Below are 14,621 nucleotides of genomic sequence, written 5' to 3'. Positions count from 1 at the left end.
CAGTAGGACCCAGCATCCGCGTCAGGGAGAGACCGGGGACTGGCTGGGTGGGGGCGGCGGTGTTTGTCACCGACTCTCCAACCCTAGTCCTAGAAGCAGGGTGAACTATCCCAGCTCGATCATCCCAGATTCCCCAGGTTCCTGCTACTAGAAGTCCCTCAGCGCCGGCAGCGCTCACCCTGGTCCAGGGGTCCGCCCTTCCCGGTAATGTCAGGCCTTTCTCCTTGGCATCGATCGGCCTTGGGGTCTGCGAGGACTGAACCTCACTAGGCCTCTCTCTCCCACCCGCAAACATTCTCGAGTGTTATGCGGCTCAATGACCCAAGCTGAGCAGGCGCCGCGTCCCTGCGGTGGCCGAGAGGGCGATGGCTGAGGAGTTCGTTCGGGACGAAGCAGTGGAGCAGGGGAACTGGGGAGCCTGGGCCGGGCCTCTCTGTGGGTCTGAGCGCATTGCAGCCAGGCAGGCGTCGGGACCCACGCGGCTTTGGATTCGGCAGGCGACCTCGCTTTGAAGCTGATCACCCGCTCAAGGTGATCTCGACGTGCCGACCCAGTCTAGATTTTGAGTTCTGCAGCAAATGCAATTTTAAAGGAAAAGGACCCGCCTGCCCTTCTTCGGCAGTTCGTTTGGCCCAGGCCTTCGATCTGCTGAAAGTTTCCAATCTACGGGGATGTCCAGGCTGCCGGCGGAGCAGAGCCAATAACCCCCCCTCTCCTGCGCGTTCCCCTGAGACTTGGCCTCCCCAACCTGCCCCAGTCGCGGAGCAAAGTGCTCTGCGGCCCGCGCGAGTGCGCCCCGGGGCTTCGCCGCTGTCGGGCGTCCCCTCCATCCACCCCGGGACCCGCGCCATCACCGCGGCGGGGTAAAAAGCTCGGAGGCGCCATCCCGGGGCTCTGCGCCGTCCGCTCTCCGGGCTCCTGGCCGCTCACGCACACAGCCGGTAGCTGATTTCCGTTAGCCGCTGCCCTCACCCCGAAGGCAGGTGGAAGGTCGCCAGTTGGACGCACAGCCAAACTCTCAGCGCACTCCTGCGCGAGATCCCCCATCACCCGGGGCTGCCGTCCTCATTCCGAGCTCCTTCCAGAGCTTGGCTCCCGCTGAAGCGCAACTTCCGCGCCCAAACCTTGCTTTTACGACGGGCGGTCCGCGTCCAACGGTCTCTTACAGGCCTGCCTTTTCAGCTCCTCGCCCTCCCTTCCTCCCCTACCGGCCCCCTCCCCTGCTCTGGCCGCCCCCTGCAATCCTTTGGGGTCTGTGGCTGAGTGGGGAACCGCCAACCCGCGATCCGGAACGCGCCTTTGCGGCCGACGGGAGCATCCTGTGGCCTCTGTCTGCGCGGCCACCCGGCCGCGGCGCGAAGCGGTCTAGAGGGCGAGCCCTTCCGCGGCCCCAACTTTGCCGTCCCGTTCCCGGCATTGGGAACCAGGGCAGGGAGGGGGCGGGTGTTTCTCTGCGGGGGAGTGGGGAGGAAGCTGGGTGGGTGCGCGCGCTGCCCCGAGCCTGGAACCGAGGAGGGCGCGTTGGTCTTGGGGGGGTGGAGGGGGGTCGTGCTGCCGCCGGGAGGGGAGGCGGGGCACCCGGGCGTGTCGGGAGGCTGGGGCCGGTGGCACTCGCTTGGCGAGGGTTGGGGCGTAGCGCTGCGGTGGGGGGAGGAGGCTCCGGCCCGGGTCTCCAATTTAGGCCGGGGTGGGGGGCGCATAGCGGCCGCCGGAGCTTTCAGCAGGGGGCGCTGCTCCGGGCGTTGGGCGGGGGTGGGGTGGGCCAGGAGGGGGGGCCGCGGCTGGCCGCGCACACTTCCCCCATTATTAAACACTATGTTCAAAAGGCGCCGGGGGACTTCCCGGAGCCACGGAGCCCGCGCCGCCCGCCCGCCCGGCCCACGGAGCCCATGGACCTGAGCGCCGCCGCCGCGCTGTGCCTCTGGCTGCTGAGCGCCTGCCGCCCCCGCGACGGGCTGGAAGCGGCCGCTGTGCTGCGAGCGGCGGGGGCTGGGCCGGTCCGGAGCCCGGGGGGCGGCGGCGGCGGCGGGCGGACTCTTGCCCAGGCTGCGGGCGCCTCGGCTGTCCCGGCCGCCGCGATTCCCCGGGCCCGCGCCGCGCGCCGCGCCGCGGGTTCCGGCTTCAGGAACGGCTCGGTGGTGCCGCACCACTTCATGATGTCGCTTTACCGGAGCCTGGCCGGGAGGGCTCCGGCCGGGGCAGCCACTGTCTCCGCCTCGGGCCATGGTCGCGCGGACACGATCACCGGCTTCACAGACCAGGCGACCCAAGGTACTTACGCCTCTTCTGTGCCCGCCCATCCCGTCAGGTCCTGGGCTGAGACCAGCCCCGGAGCTGTGCCGCAGCTCCGTCACATTTGGAGCCGCGGCCCCATGCGGCCCACCCTCAGGTGATAGAAAGAAACTTCGCCGAGGCCACCACTCTCCAGCCCGCTGCACCTGGACTGTGGCGAGAGTCGCGGCAGCTCCCGGGGCCCAGTCCCAGAGGGCTGACTGGTCCCTCTCCCAGGTCTCCGTGGCCTTGCAGGCCGGCTGGTCCCCTTGAGGAGGCAGGCGGAGGCCAAGATTCGCTTCTTGCGGAATGGTCTGGAGTGGCCTCGGAGCCCTCAGAGAAGAAAGGAGGGCAAGGGTTGTGTTCCCGGGAGTCACACCGAGAGGGACTGCACAGTGGTGAGGGTGATAGCTGCTTCCTTGCAGCAATTTCTGCAGCTCCCAGTCTCCTGGGGGCCACACAAATTGGGGGAAGCCCAGGGTAAACTAGGGCAGAGGCAGGTATCAGCCTAAAGTAAATGGCCCTGGAGAGGCTGGTGGCATCACCAGTTATGAAGAGTGCCCTGCTCAGCAGGTTGGTCTGGGTGGTGGTGGTTTGTATGTGTGTGACGTGTGCAGCTATGGGTGCCTGTGTCTGGTGCTGGGCCCCTGGGAGAGCCAGAGGTCAAGGATCCTGGTGGTGTGGGGAGGAGAGGCCTGCTGGGGACCCTGCAGGAATGCAGGCCTCTCTTAGACCAAGCACCCCACCTTGTTCTGTCCTGGGCCTTCCAAAGGTAAGATGTAGGTGAGGCTGTGGTGTGGCTGCTGTATGTCATCTGGATTTTATTAATTTCCATTGAAATCATTAAAGCAGACAGATAGAGAAAATTTACCTAATTTCAGGCGGAAATGCAAGTAATTCGGCCTTAATTCTATCCAGCCAGAGACCCAGCATGGAAGGCAGGAGGGAAAGAAAGGCGAACAGGGCTGGGAAGTGAGCGGGTGGGGCTGAGGCAGCCCTGCTTGGGAGCCACTGATGGTCAGCATACCTCAGGTCCTAGCCTGGGAAGGCAGGCAGAGGCCTTGCAGTGACCAGGTCATCCATCCCCGCCAGCACATGCCCAGTGCCTAGCACAGACTGCCTTATTTTTGGTACCTGGAAATCTTGGTACCCAATCCCCAAATGGCCCTATGGTTCGCTTAGAACTATCAAGCCTTCTCTGACGGCCTGACATGGCTCCTGGGCTGGATGCTGGGATACTTATAGGAAGCTCTAGTTCTGGTGCACAGGGACAGGGACCACTCTAGACTGAAGGGTGCCCTGTAGGCTCCCAGGCTGCAGGAGAAGGGGGTTGTGCTGGGCTCTAAGTGGGCACAGGCACCAGAGTCTTCTTAAGGTTGAGCTAGTTCTACCATGGTCTCAGACAGGAGATAAATCCTTTCTGGGGAGCTCAGCTTGGCTGGCTGAGCCTGAGAGGCCACCTCTCCCTCCTTCCTCTTGGGGGAAACGGAGTGGCAGGGCTGGTGAGTAGGGAGAGGCAGAGGATCTGCAGGGAATCTCTGAGAAAGTGCTCCTCGTGCTGCCCCAGTGTGCCTCTCCGGCCTCCCTCTCCACCCTGAGTCTCAACTTGGAACAGGGCTGCCTGAGGTCCCCAGAAGCCATTGATAGGGATAGAACCGGGACCTCAGGTATCAGGGCCTGACGTTCCTGGCTGGTGAGCAAATCCCCAGTGGTGGGGGGAGTCTGTATAGTCTCTCCGAGTTTAGGGGCAAAACGAAACCATATGACCCCCTTCAAAGGGAGCTCCTTATCTGCTGCGTGGTGGAATTTTAAATTTTTTTTTTTTTTTTCTGAGCCCAAAAAGGAAAAAAAAAAAAAATGTCCACACTGGAAATAAAACCCCTAAGCCCGAGATAAGTCACTACAGAGGGAAGAATGAGCCTGCGAAGGGACAGACAGGCGGCTCCTGGAAGCGAGACCTCATTCGGGACGCTGCCCTCACTGCAGCAAGGTCATTCCGGGATGCCCTGCACCCCTCCGGGAGGTTCCTTGTGTTCCTTTACTGCCTTTCCCCCTCCTTCGGAGGCCGCGGGAGCACCGGGAGGAGGTGCGTTTGGGGTTGCGATCGCGAGCAGCAGCGCCCATTGTTGCAAGACCTGAGACCTTGGGCGAGCCTGGCCCCTACCTGGGCCTCAGTTCCCCTTCGGCAGAGCGAGGTTGGACTAGAGGGTCTCTGCGGCCGTGCAGACGAATTCTCCCGGACGAATCGCCGAGCCCCAGCCTGCATAGGAGACCGTGGCCAGCGGGGATGTCCAGGCTGGGTTGGGGGAACAGAGGTAGCAGAAGAGTTTTCAGGAGACAAGAATTTTCCGTTTTCGCACAGCCAGGACTCTCGGCTCTCCTGGGGGATCAGCAGGGCAATAACGGTAAGTCTCCTTAAGGCCCAGGACCTCAGGAGGGGGTGCACGACTTCTTTTCACCCCAGCCCCGAACTCTGATCTCGGATTCTGGCCCGCGGCTCTGCGTCAGGCCGCGGAACTGTAGCAGCCTTCAGTCCTGGTCTTGGGTGTAGGGGTGCGCTCCTGGTCCTGCGGCTCAGGGATATGCAGTGACCATGGGTTGTTGGCGTGATGGGACTTTTGGCTTGCTAAACCAAAGCTCGGTTCGGATAGCCCGGGCGAAGGCGTCCGCTGCTCTGGGCCGGGCTGGCAGCTTTCAGGCTGGGGCAGAGACGCGGGGTCGGGCGCTGGCTCCAACAGGCCTCGCTCCCACATCGAGGAGAGCTGGGCCATTTGCTGTTAGGAGGCCCCGCGCTGACAGTGTGCAGGATTTGCTCTTACTCAGCTCTTTCTCTCTGTCCCTGCCGGTCCCCCGCAGACGAATCGGCAGCCGAAACAGGCCAGAGCTTCCTGTTCGACGTGTCCAGCCTTAACGACGCAGACGAGGTGGTGGGTGCCGAGCTGCGCGTGCTGCGCCGGGGATCTCCAGAGCCGGGCCCAGGCAGCTGGACTTCTCCGCCAGTGCTGCTGCTGTCCACGTGCCCGGGCGCCGCCCGAGCGCCACGCCTGCTGTACTCGCGGGCAGCTGAGCCCCTGGTCGGTCAGCGCTGGGAAGCGTTCGACGTGGCGGACGCCATGAGGCGCCACCGTCGTGAACCGCGCCCCCCCCGCGCGTTCTGCCTCTTGTTGCGCGCAGTGGCAGGCCCAGTGCGGAGCCCGTTGGCACTGCGGCGGCTGGGCTTCGGCTGGTCGGGCGGAGGGGGCTCTGCGGCAGAGGAGCGCGCGCTGCTAGTCGTCTCCTCCCGCACGCAGAGGAAAGAGAGCTTATTCCGAGAGATCCGCGCCCAGGCCCGCGCACTCGGGGCCGCTCTGGCCTCAGAGCCGCCGCCCGACCCAGGAACCGGCACCGGGTCGCCAAGGGCAGTCATTGGCGGCCGCAGACGGAGGAGGACGGCCTTGGCCGGGACGCGGACAGCGCAGGGCAGCAGCGGGGGCGCGGGCCGGGGCCACGGGCGCAGGGGCCGGAGCCGCTGCAGCCGCAAGCCGCTGCACGTGGACTTCAAGGAGCTCGGCTGGGACGACTGGATCATCGCGCCGCTGGACTATGAGGCGTACCACTGCGAGGGCCTTTGCGACTTCCCTCTGCGTTCGCACCTCGAGCCCACCAACCACGCCATCATTCAGACGCTGCTCAACTCCATGGCGCCAGACGCGGCGCCGGCCTCCTGCTGTGTGCCCGCGCGCCTCAGCCCCATCAGCATCCTCTACATCGACGCCGCTAACAACGTTGTCTACAAGCAATACGAGGACATGGTGGTGGAGGCCTGCGGCTGCAGGTAGCGCGCGGGCCGGGGAGGGGGCAGCCACGCGGCCGAGGATCTCCAGCTGATGAGCAGCAGCGGGCCAGCCTGTCACCGAGCGTGGGTGCATGTCCGATGTGACCCAGCGCCCTCTCGGAGGAGGGAGAGCACACGTTCACACTCACACACACTCGTGCAGTCACGCACACATTTACCGGGACAGCATCTCAAAGCCTTGGGAAGAGATGACCTGCCGGTACCGAATGTCAAAGCCCTGTGTATTTTGCAAACAGATAACCATGGCGCCCACTGCCCCCCATTTGGGGAGAGGAAGGTGTTTGTGCTGATGCTGCAGTTAGAGGCACGAAAATCAGGTAGCAACGGGTTAGGAAATTGGAAGCTCCAGAATGGGAGAACCAAAGGGGTACTCGAGCATGTTTTATCTCACCCCTTTTTGTTTCTGGCCCGATGTGGGGCATCGCTTCCCTGGGGGGCTGAGCGCCGCGTGGTGCACTCCGTGACCCACTGCAAGGCTGTAATGCCCTTTCCGAGGGTTTGTGTTGTATGGGGCCGTTTACTCTGGAACTGCTGCAAAAAGCATCTTTCTTTTTTAACTTTTAAAATTTAACGTGCCCCTGCTTCATTTTTGAAAGGGAAGTTTTGTCTGAAAGTAGGTGTTGTGGAGCTTCCCAGATTTCTGCAAAGGTCGGTACCGCCCCCCCGCTTTTTTTTTTTTTTTAATCAATTCCAATTGGAAATGTTCTGGAAAGTGGAAAGGATATTTTTCTTTTAAACGGCTGAGTCTGGTCTAACAGGATATTGGGATGGGATAGGATCTGCCAGGTTCGGAAGCTCCCCAGTTGGTCAGGGGGAGGTGGTAGCCATGCCTTGGGTGGCTCAGGGGGAAGTTAGTGCAATGGCGGGGCATGGGGAAGGTGGGGCTGGGGGAGGGGAGCTACTGCTTTTCCTAGAGACCTGCCAGGAGGTTTTCCTAAGAAGCCAAGGAAGAGGCTCTCAGGGCTTGAAAGGCAAGGAGGTGTCCTGGGGCCCACTCCAGCCGAGGACTCCGGCCTGTCGGCCAGGTAGGCGGAAGCTCCCGGGGGCCGACTCGGGCTTGTGCTAGTTATCAAGTCGGCCTCCGCTTTTTACCTGCTTTCGCTGTGTTGTTGCTGTAGTTTTTGGCAGTGTGATAGTAACGGGAAGTGAAGCCACTCAAAAGTGCTTTTGTCAGACTTCAACTCACAACCCAGACCTTTAGAGCAGGGGGAAAGTCTGCCCCTTCCCCTCATCGGCTCCCTGGCTTGGCTGATGTGCCGTTGGAAGGGCAGGGCCTTGGTGTGGGGGAGCAGAGGTGGAAGCCTATCCCCCAGTTCCCACATTTTGCCCCAAAGGGTCTTATTGATGGGAGGATTTTCTAGGCATGTAAAAGTGAGTTCGAACATTCAGCCTGCACTGTTTGATTTGATTTGTTTATGCCTGGGAATCCTTTGCTGCTTTTTGTCAATAGGTTGGGAGAGGGAAACTAGTTGGACTCCAGCTGTCTGGGGTGAGGGCTTCTTAGAAAAGCACCGCAGCCCTCCCGGTGCATCCGTGTGATGTTGTGCAGGACTTTCCCCTTCAGAGTCCTGGGGAGCATTAATTCCACCCTGTGTTGGATGCAGGACAATTCATACACATTTTGATTCTCAGTGATTACACTCTTGAGAGAGAGAAGACAAACTTAAGATTTAGATACAGCTAATTTACTTAGGGGCCCTACCTGAATCGGTTTTCATCCTGTAAAATTCTCCCAAAAGAAAAAAAATACACGTGTAAATTACTCTTAAAATTAAGATCCCCCCCTCCTATTATGTGAAATTTATATTCTGTGGCTGTATGAGTAGCTATAAATAACCAGAACATGAACAGTCTCTTCAGGTTAAAATTTTTAAAAATATCCAAAAGTGGCTGCTGTGGTATAATTCCATTTTATTTTAGTGACTGGGCAAAGATGGTCCCTAAATTTGTGGATTTTGCCAGAGATGCCTCACTCTCGTTTTTTAAATGAAGCTTGTCATAATGAAGAATTATATTCAAAAAAAAGACTAAAGTGTTAAAAGTTGTAGTATTAGAAGGTTTAGAAAGGAAGTTAATGACAAAGTGCAGTTAAATGTTATTTTGAAGAAAGTCTGGGGTATTTAATATCTTTGGATGAAAGCAAACATTTTGATACTTTTTTAGTGACTAGTAAAAACAATTTTTTGGGCAGAAATGTCTTGATTTAGCCTGGCCTTTTTATGGTAGGGAAAAAAACTGTCAATTTCCCCTCTTTCCTTCTGATGACCTCCTTCTAACGAGATGTGTTATGAGTGGTGTGGGAAGTAGGTACCTTCCTGCATCTTGAGTTCAGGTGGCACCCGGGGGGAGGGGTGTTGTCCTTGGACAGTGACTGTTCCTTCCACGGCCCCATACCCTCAGTGTGCTCTTTGTTTACTGGATAAAAGGAATGCTTCCCAGATTTCTTCTGGAGCAGGTGAAGCCCCCAGGGGCCACTCTGCCCAGTCCTCTGGCATCTCAGTCCATTCACTAGGTGAATGCAGAGGATCCATTTCACTTTATAAAAATGACAACAAAGGGCCAACACATGTGGGGCAGACAGCTTTTTGCTGCTAAGATGTGGTTTAACTAGCATTGCCAAGATGTGGAGAAAAGCGTTCTGCCAGCACAGTTGGTAGTAGCACCCTGTCTTCTAGGTAGCGGGGGACAGGCCTGGGTGACTGGCATGAACCCAGCTTCTCTGTTGCAACCCCCAGCTGGAATTTCCAGTCACCATGGATGGGAGAACTGACAGGCAGGAAGAAAGCATATCAAGACTGTGAGGAAAGGCTGTCCCCTCAACCCCAACCTGAGGTCACCGAAGTCTCCCTCCTAAACAGAATTTTCCATTTTGTAGGGAGAATTGTGCACTACTAGTTGACATCATTTGAACCACGATTTCCTGCTAGCGGGTAAGATTTGGCATCCCTACTTAGGGAGCTCAGGGCAGGCCAGCTGGGGCCCAAGGGGGGCTGGTGCTGGGTCTGTCAAACACAAAGATAGCCTGGTCACTGCTGCTTGAAACCAGGGCTTTCGTATTAAGGAGGATCACCCAAACTGGCGGGCAGGCATGCATTTCCACTGATGCCCAAACACACTTGCCTTGTTGAATTCTGACTTTCCAAACAGCTGCACTGGGTCTTCCAGAGAAGGTGGCAGGCTTTGCCGTGTTAGCTTGGGGAAGCCAGGCTTGAGCTGTGCTCAGTCATTGTATCCATGCTTCCCATCACTGTACCCTCCTGGCAACGATATGAGGTATGGATTGTGTGATGTAAGAATCCAGACTCCACGAAGCCCAGGGCAGTCACCTCTCCCCGGCAGCTCTCATGGTGTCGGCAGGAGTGGGCGTCTCACCTTGGGTACTGAAGAGAGTACCGATAATCCTGTGGATGGAACAAGAGGGAGCGTAATTCAATCCCTACACATTGTATATGCTGTTGGCAATTTCATTTAAACTCACAGCAGAAAACAACTAGGATTTGTAGACTGATTTTCTTCTTAGAGCAGAGAGAAAAATTATGTTCTTTCCAAGAGCAGCTTGTGCACAGATAAGGTCAGACTTTTCCTGTGCTTGAATCTGGTCTCCAGGAAATCCAGTGGCAGGAAGAGAGTGTCCTGAGGCTGCCTCTGGGCGCACAGAATCACTGGGCCTCGCTGATTCTCATGAGAACCTGTCATCTCAGTGAGACAGGCCTCCCACTGGCCCTCAGTGGGCCATAGGCCAAGAGGCCTGAGTCAGATCGCGCAGTGAGCTGGAGGGAGCGAGGCTCTGAAAGCGGCAGTCTAGCAGAGGGAGTTTGGGCCTGCGCTTACCCCCTCAGAAAGTGTCTGGATTGGGAAGGGAAGAGAGGAAACTGCCAAGCGAACCCAGCAGCCAAACTTTGGGCAAGTGGAAAGTAACTAGATCCCTCTGGTGGATGGTATATTTGAGCTGCACCAGAGTCAGAGCGCACTGTGGGCTTCCGAGTGCCCAGAGGCAGCTGCTCCCACAGCATGGACTGCGCCCGCCAGGGGAGGCCGCTCAGGGGCCAGGGCACCACAAGGCGTCTCCTGAGAGACGTCTGAGGCAAGTTATGGGCAGTCACCTCCCTGCTGGAGCTTCATCTTCTGCCCTGTAAAATGACGCCCTTTCCAGTTCCAAGGTTCTAGGATTTTACCTTGCCCCAAAACCCACTCAGACAGCTTGAAGGCAGAGCAAATGTGATGGCTCCTGGAGAAGGTCCTCCCCCAATCCCAGTCCCAGAGCCTCATCTTACTGGTTTCGCAGCTCTTGCCTGTGCGTGTGCATGTGTGTGCGTGTGTCCATTTTACTCCTATCCTTAATAGGTGCCTCATGGATGTGCTTTGAATTCCCCTGGGCTGAGGTAAGTGCGAGGAGGGCCCGCACCTTTAGGCTGGGGTTCAGCTACCCAGAGCCAGGAGCTGGCTGAGGGCACTGCCCATCCAGCTGCAGCTCCTCCTGTGCTCAGTGGGGTGGGCACAGCCACACTCACGCTGAGACTGAGAGACCTAGTGCTGGGAAGGGCTCCACCTGCTGCTGGGGCCTCTGCAGGCAGAAGAGTAAAGGCAAGGCTGTGCCCGGTTGGTCACCCAAACAGGGGCCTGGACTGTCCCAGAAGCCCTGGATGAGGCAGGCAGGACTGTCCCAGAATGGACTCCTTGGATCCCCACCCTCTCCTCACCACCATGCCCATGTCTGGCTGTGAGGTCCCCTTGCAGCTTCCCAGGGGAGTGACCCTGGGGTAGCATCAGAAGAGCTTGTCTCTCTCTTCGTTTTTATGGTCTGGAGAAGTTAACATAAAGAAGCACCAGAAGGGAGGACCCAAAAAGATGTTTATTTCTAAGTTTTCAGACAGCTTGGCACCTTGTACCTGGAACCTCCTGACCATGTAGGCTGCAGCAGAGCTGTCTTCCTCCCTCTGTGCTGTTCTGGACTTTAATCTGTGTGCACAGCTTAGTGCGTCACAAATAGTAACTGAGTGAGGCTGTAGTGAAAGAAGCCTGTTTTTTTCAGGAGGGCCACCGTCCTAGCCTGAGGAGGCACCTGGTGGACACAGACTGCAGGGAGGGGGCTGAAAGTTGGCCTAGTGAATCAGAGGGGTGACTGAGGGCCTAGAAGTTGCCACATGAGCTCTGATCATCATTCAGGGGTGCTGTCTGCCCATGACCTGCAGTTACCCACCTTAACCAGAGCTTGGCTTGTGGCCTGCAACTTGGCGACAGGCCTTTGGCTGGGCAAAGTTTGAGCTGGTGCTTCATGGCGGCAGGAGCAATTACAGCAGAGCAACCCAAGATAGGTGGTCATTGAAAAATGGGTGTGAAGTCACTGAAAAATCAGACTGAGTTTCAAGTTATGCTCACAGTTGCTGAAAAAGCAAAAATATGCCCTTAGAGCAGCAGAGCAGCGTGCGATGGTCCACTTCCTCCTGCCTCTGCAGAGCTTGCAGGCCTCTTCTAGCATCTGTGCATGGTGCGCATGTGTCTGTGACAACAGAAAGGGTTGGTTTCTCTCACACGTTTCCCTGACAATGGCAAGGGGGCTGCAGCGGTCACAGAAACTTCCAGAGAGAGGTGTTTCCGTGCAGTCAGGTGAATTTGTTGGCAGGACAGCTTGGTGTGATGATACAAGAAGTACAGTTTCATTCTTTTTTTGTCAGATGAACTTCCTTCTGCTAGTTTAGAAATGCTTCACTCCAGAGAGGGCCACCTGATAGAAGCTGTATTACAGAAACTTTTAATCTCTTTTCTATGTCAGTAAGGGGATGCTGAAATAAACTGTCTAGAAAAACAAGAAGCTTCTGTCACACCCAGGCCACTTTCAGCAGAGTGGTCCACAGCGGCCAGGGCATGGCCAGCTGCTTTGCATCTGCATTCCTGTTTCATTACCTTTTGTGTTGTGGGCCAACAGGAGTGCTACGTAGTGGGGGCTGGAGATTTGTCCCAGCAGGAGGTGGGCAAGTGGCTGTCTTCTCTGCAGAATACCTGCACTGCTCCATCTGACCAGCAGTGGCAACAGCCACAACCAGTTCTGCATCTAGCTCCTGCCCAGACCTTTGGCTGCCAGAATCTAGAACCATGGCTGACCAAAGCGAGACTTCCGAGTAAGGTTCGTTCACAGGCATCCTGCTGAATTAGAAGGAAACAGGAAGGAATCCGAAGTACACGGGGCTAAACTTCCCTCGAGGACATCTCCTGAGCTGCAACATGGGAAGGGACAGCACCGAAGCTGGTGAGCTGGTGCAACTGCACACACCTTTTCTCTGTTTTTTAGTACTCACAGGTCATCCTGGGGAGACCTCTCATGGGCTATGGGCAGCCCATGCCTGGATTTTTTGGTGAATAAGTCTGAAAAGCAGTGACCAGGCATGTTGAGGGCCTCCCCTTGCTTGCACCTTTTTATCTCTGAGTGACTGAAGGCTGCCAAGGCCAGACAATGCACATGTGTCCTGGATCCTCCCCTGGCCTGGGGCAGCAGCAGCAGCAGCTGGGCTTGGGGTGAGTAGGCTGGCTTGAGGAAGGGGCTGCCCACAAGCAGGGCGCATTTCCTGGGTCAGGGCCTGTCAGACTCAAAGTCAGCTCTTCAGCATTCTGTTTAGAAAATGATGATGCAGTTCAGTGAGAAAGAAAGCTCAGGATAAAATGTGTTTTCTGGAGGGGAAATACTCAAGTGTTCTAAGCCAGGAACAGAGACTCTCAAGAGAGGAATTCTCTGGCATTCTCTGCCTTGGATAAATCATGGATTAAACATGAGCATCCTTAGCATAATTTTATTTTTGTATTTCATTTTACACTGTAATGCAAACAGCTTTTATGTTTTCTTTGACAAAGAATCATAATTGAGTCACTTTAGGTCTTTTAGTTGGAAGCATTTCACCCTAAACGAAAAGTTAATGTATTTTTTTACAAGATTTAACATGCTAACTACAACTTGCCCTTTCAGCAGATGACAATAAGGGATTCTGAAAAGTTTGGACTAAGTCTTTTTCTTTTTGTATACAAATAAAGCAGCAGATCCTTTCTCTGTGAAGTTTGTTGCAGAGCTCCTGTACCAGCTTACAAAATGATGCTGTTTAAGCAGGCCTTGGGTGGGCAGCAGAAGTCTGCACATGACGAGTGGCCTGCAGCTTAAAAAGCAAATTTCATCTGATTCCAGTACTGTGATTTTAAGGAAACGGTAAAACTCAAAGTGCCGGTAATGCCATCAAGGCTCAATAACACGCCATTTCCTCAGCAGCTAAAGACAAAAATAATTATTTTGGTGAGGGGATAGAAATCCTTTCGCTTTGCAGTGCAACCCACTTTTTCTTAGCTTGGCTTGGGAATAAGGAGATTGGAGTGTGGGGGGACATTAAAAACTCATTTAAGGCAAACTGAAATCTCCTTCATCAGCAGTCTTCCTGCTGGTGTAGCCAGAGCAGAACTCCGAGGCTTGCAGGCTGGGCTGTCTCCTTGCTGCCTGGCCTGGGTGTTTATTTGGGCAACGCAAACTGACATTGTGAAGTGTTGCTGATGCCCAGGCCAGCCAGCAGGGAGCCCTCCCAGGGCTGGTAGAAACCTATGTGTATATGTATTCTCAAATTTAAATAGATTGTACATAGTGAAATGTAAATGACATGTAAAACAGCAATCTCTATTTTTCTTAACTATTATATAGCAGTATATATTTGTTAAACATGCTTGTATACTCTTCATTAACCATTTTAATATTTTGTACAGATAAGTTGATTAAATATTTTATTCATAAAACCGCTCATGACTGGTCTCTAAAGGAAAACATTTTCAGCTTTTGTTACTCAGCCTTTCTGTGTTACTGTAGTCCTTATTAATAGAATAGCGACCAGCTATTGAGGCATTAGAACTGACTGCATTTTAACAGTGGGAGTGACATAGCAGGCCTGGCTCCACTTGCCTTTGTGCCGATCATTCCCCGCGATCATTCCCCTGTATTGTCAGATCAGGTGTGAGGCTGGGGGCCTCTGGCATGGGGGGCTGCACCCTGGGTCTTGGTGACTGGTATGAAACTGTATAGGATGCTGCTGCACACAGCCTTACATGGCATGAAGTCACTGCAGAGCAAGGTAAAAAACATCAAGCTTGGGTTCAGGAAAGGAGGCCAAAATGCAGTGGAAAACATTTTCTCTTTGGGAAATGAACATGATAATGTGTAGAGTGAGCACTGTCATTCCAAATGCAGTTTGGGTGGACAGGTTTTCTGTGTTTATACATCTCAGACTGCTGCAGGACCTGTCTCACTCCAGAAAGCACGAGCTCTCCCCACCTGGAGGCTGCAAAGTTAAGTCTCTGAAATCCCAAGGCATAAAGTCCCATGGAAGCCGCTTCCTCTGCAAGGCCAATTACATACGTCATAGAACCCAATAAGGTCCTACAGCAAATTCGACAGGTCTTTTTTTTTTTTTTTTGCCCAGTACTCTTCGAGACAAGTACAAGAGTCTGTGCTTGGTGACACCACAAAGGATGCAGCAGAACAGGATCAACT

At 55.5% G+C, this 14,621-nt stretch overlaps 1 protein-coding gene across 2 annotated transcripts; it reads left to right on the top strand.

The window, feature by feature from the left end:
* The first annotated feature begins 1,793 nt into the window (after positions 1-1,793).
* Positions 1,794-8,162, top strand: GDF7 (growth differentiation factor 7). Of its 2 annotated transcripts, none has more exons than XM_002812249.3 (2): positions 1,794-2,271; positions 5,128-8,162. In XM_002812249.3, the coding sequence occupies exons 1-2, from the start codon at positions 1,890-1,892 to the stop codon at positions 6,087-6,089; spliced, it is 1,344 nt and encodes a 447-aa protein (XP_002812295.3). In that variant the 5' UTR covers positions 1,794-1,889; the 3' UTR covers positions 6,090-8,162. The 2 variants fall into 2 exon arrangements, with proteins under 2 accessions (XP_002812295.3, XP_054404312.1); XM_054548337.1 differs by having other exon boundaries at positions 2,178-4,676.
* The last annotated feature ends 6,459 nt before the right edge of the window (positions 8,163-14,621 follow it).

The sequence above is a fragment of the Pongo abelii genome, chromosome 12, assembly GCF_028885655.2.
Source record: "Pongo abelii isolate AG06213 chromosome 12, NHGRI_mPonAbe1-v2.0_pri, whole genome shotgun sequence".
Classification (NCBI taxonomy): Eukaryota; Metazoa; Chordata; class Mammalia; order Primates; family Hominidae; genus Pongo; species Pongo abelii.
This window is presented reverse-complemented; position numbering and strand designations above follow the sequence as displayed.

Excerpts from the sequence above, each read along its gene's own strand:
- GDF7 (XM_002812249.3), top strand. The coding sequence starts at position 1,890 with ATGGACCTGAGCGCCGCCGCCGCGCTGTGCCTCTGGCTGCTGAGCGCC. Across the intron at positions 2,272-5,127 it reads CACAGACCAGGCGACCCAAG|ACGAATCGGCAGCCGAAACA; the intron begins GTACTTACGCCT and ends GGTCCCCCGCAG.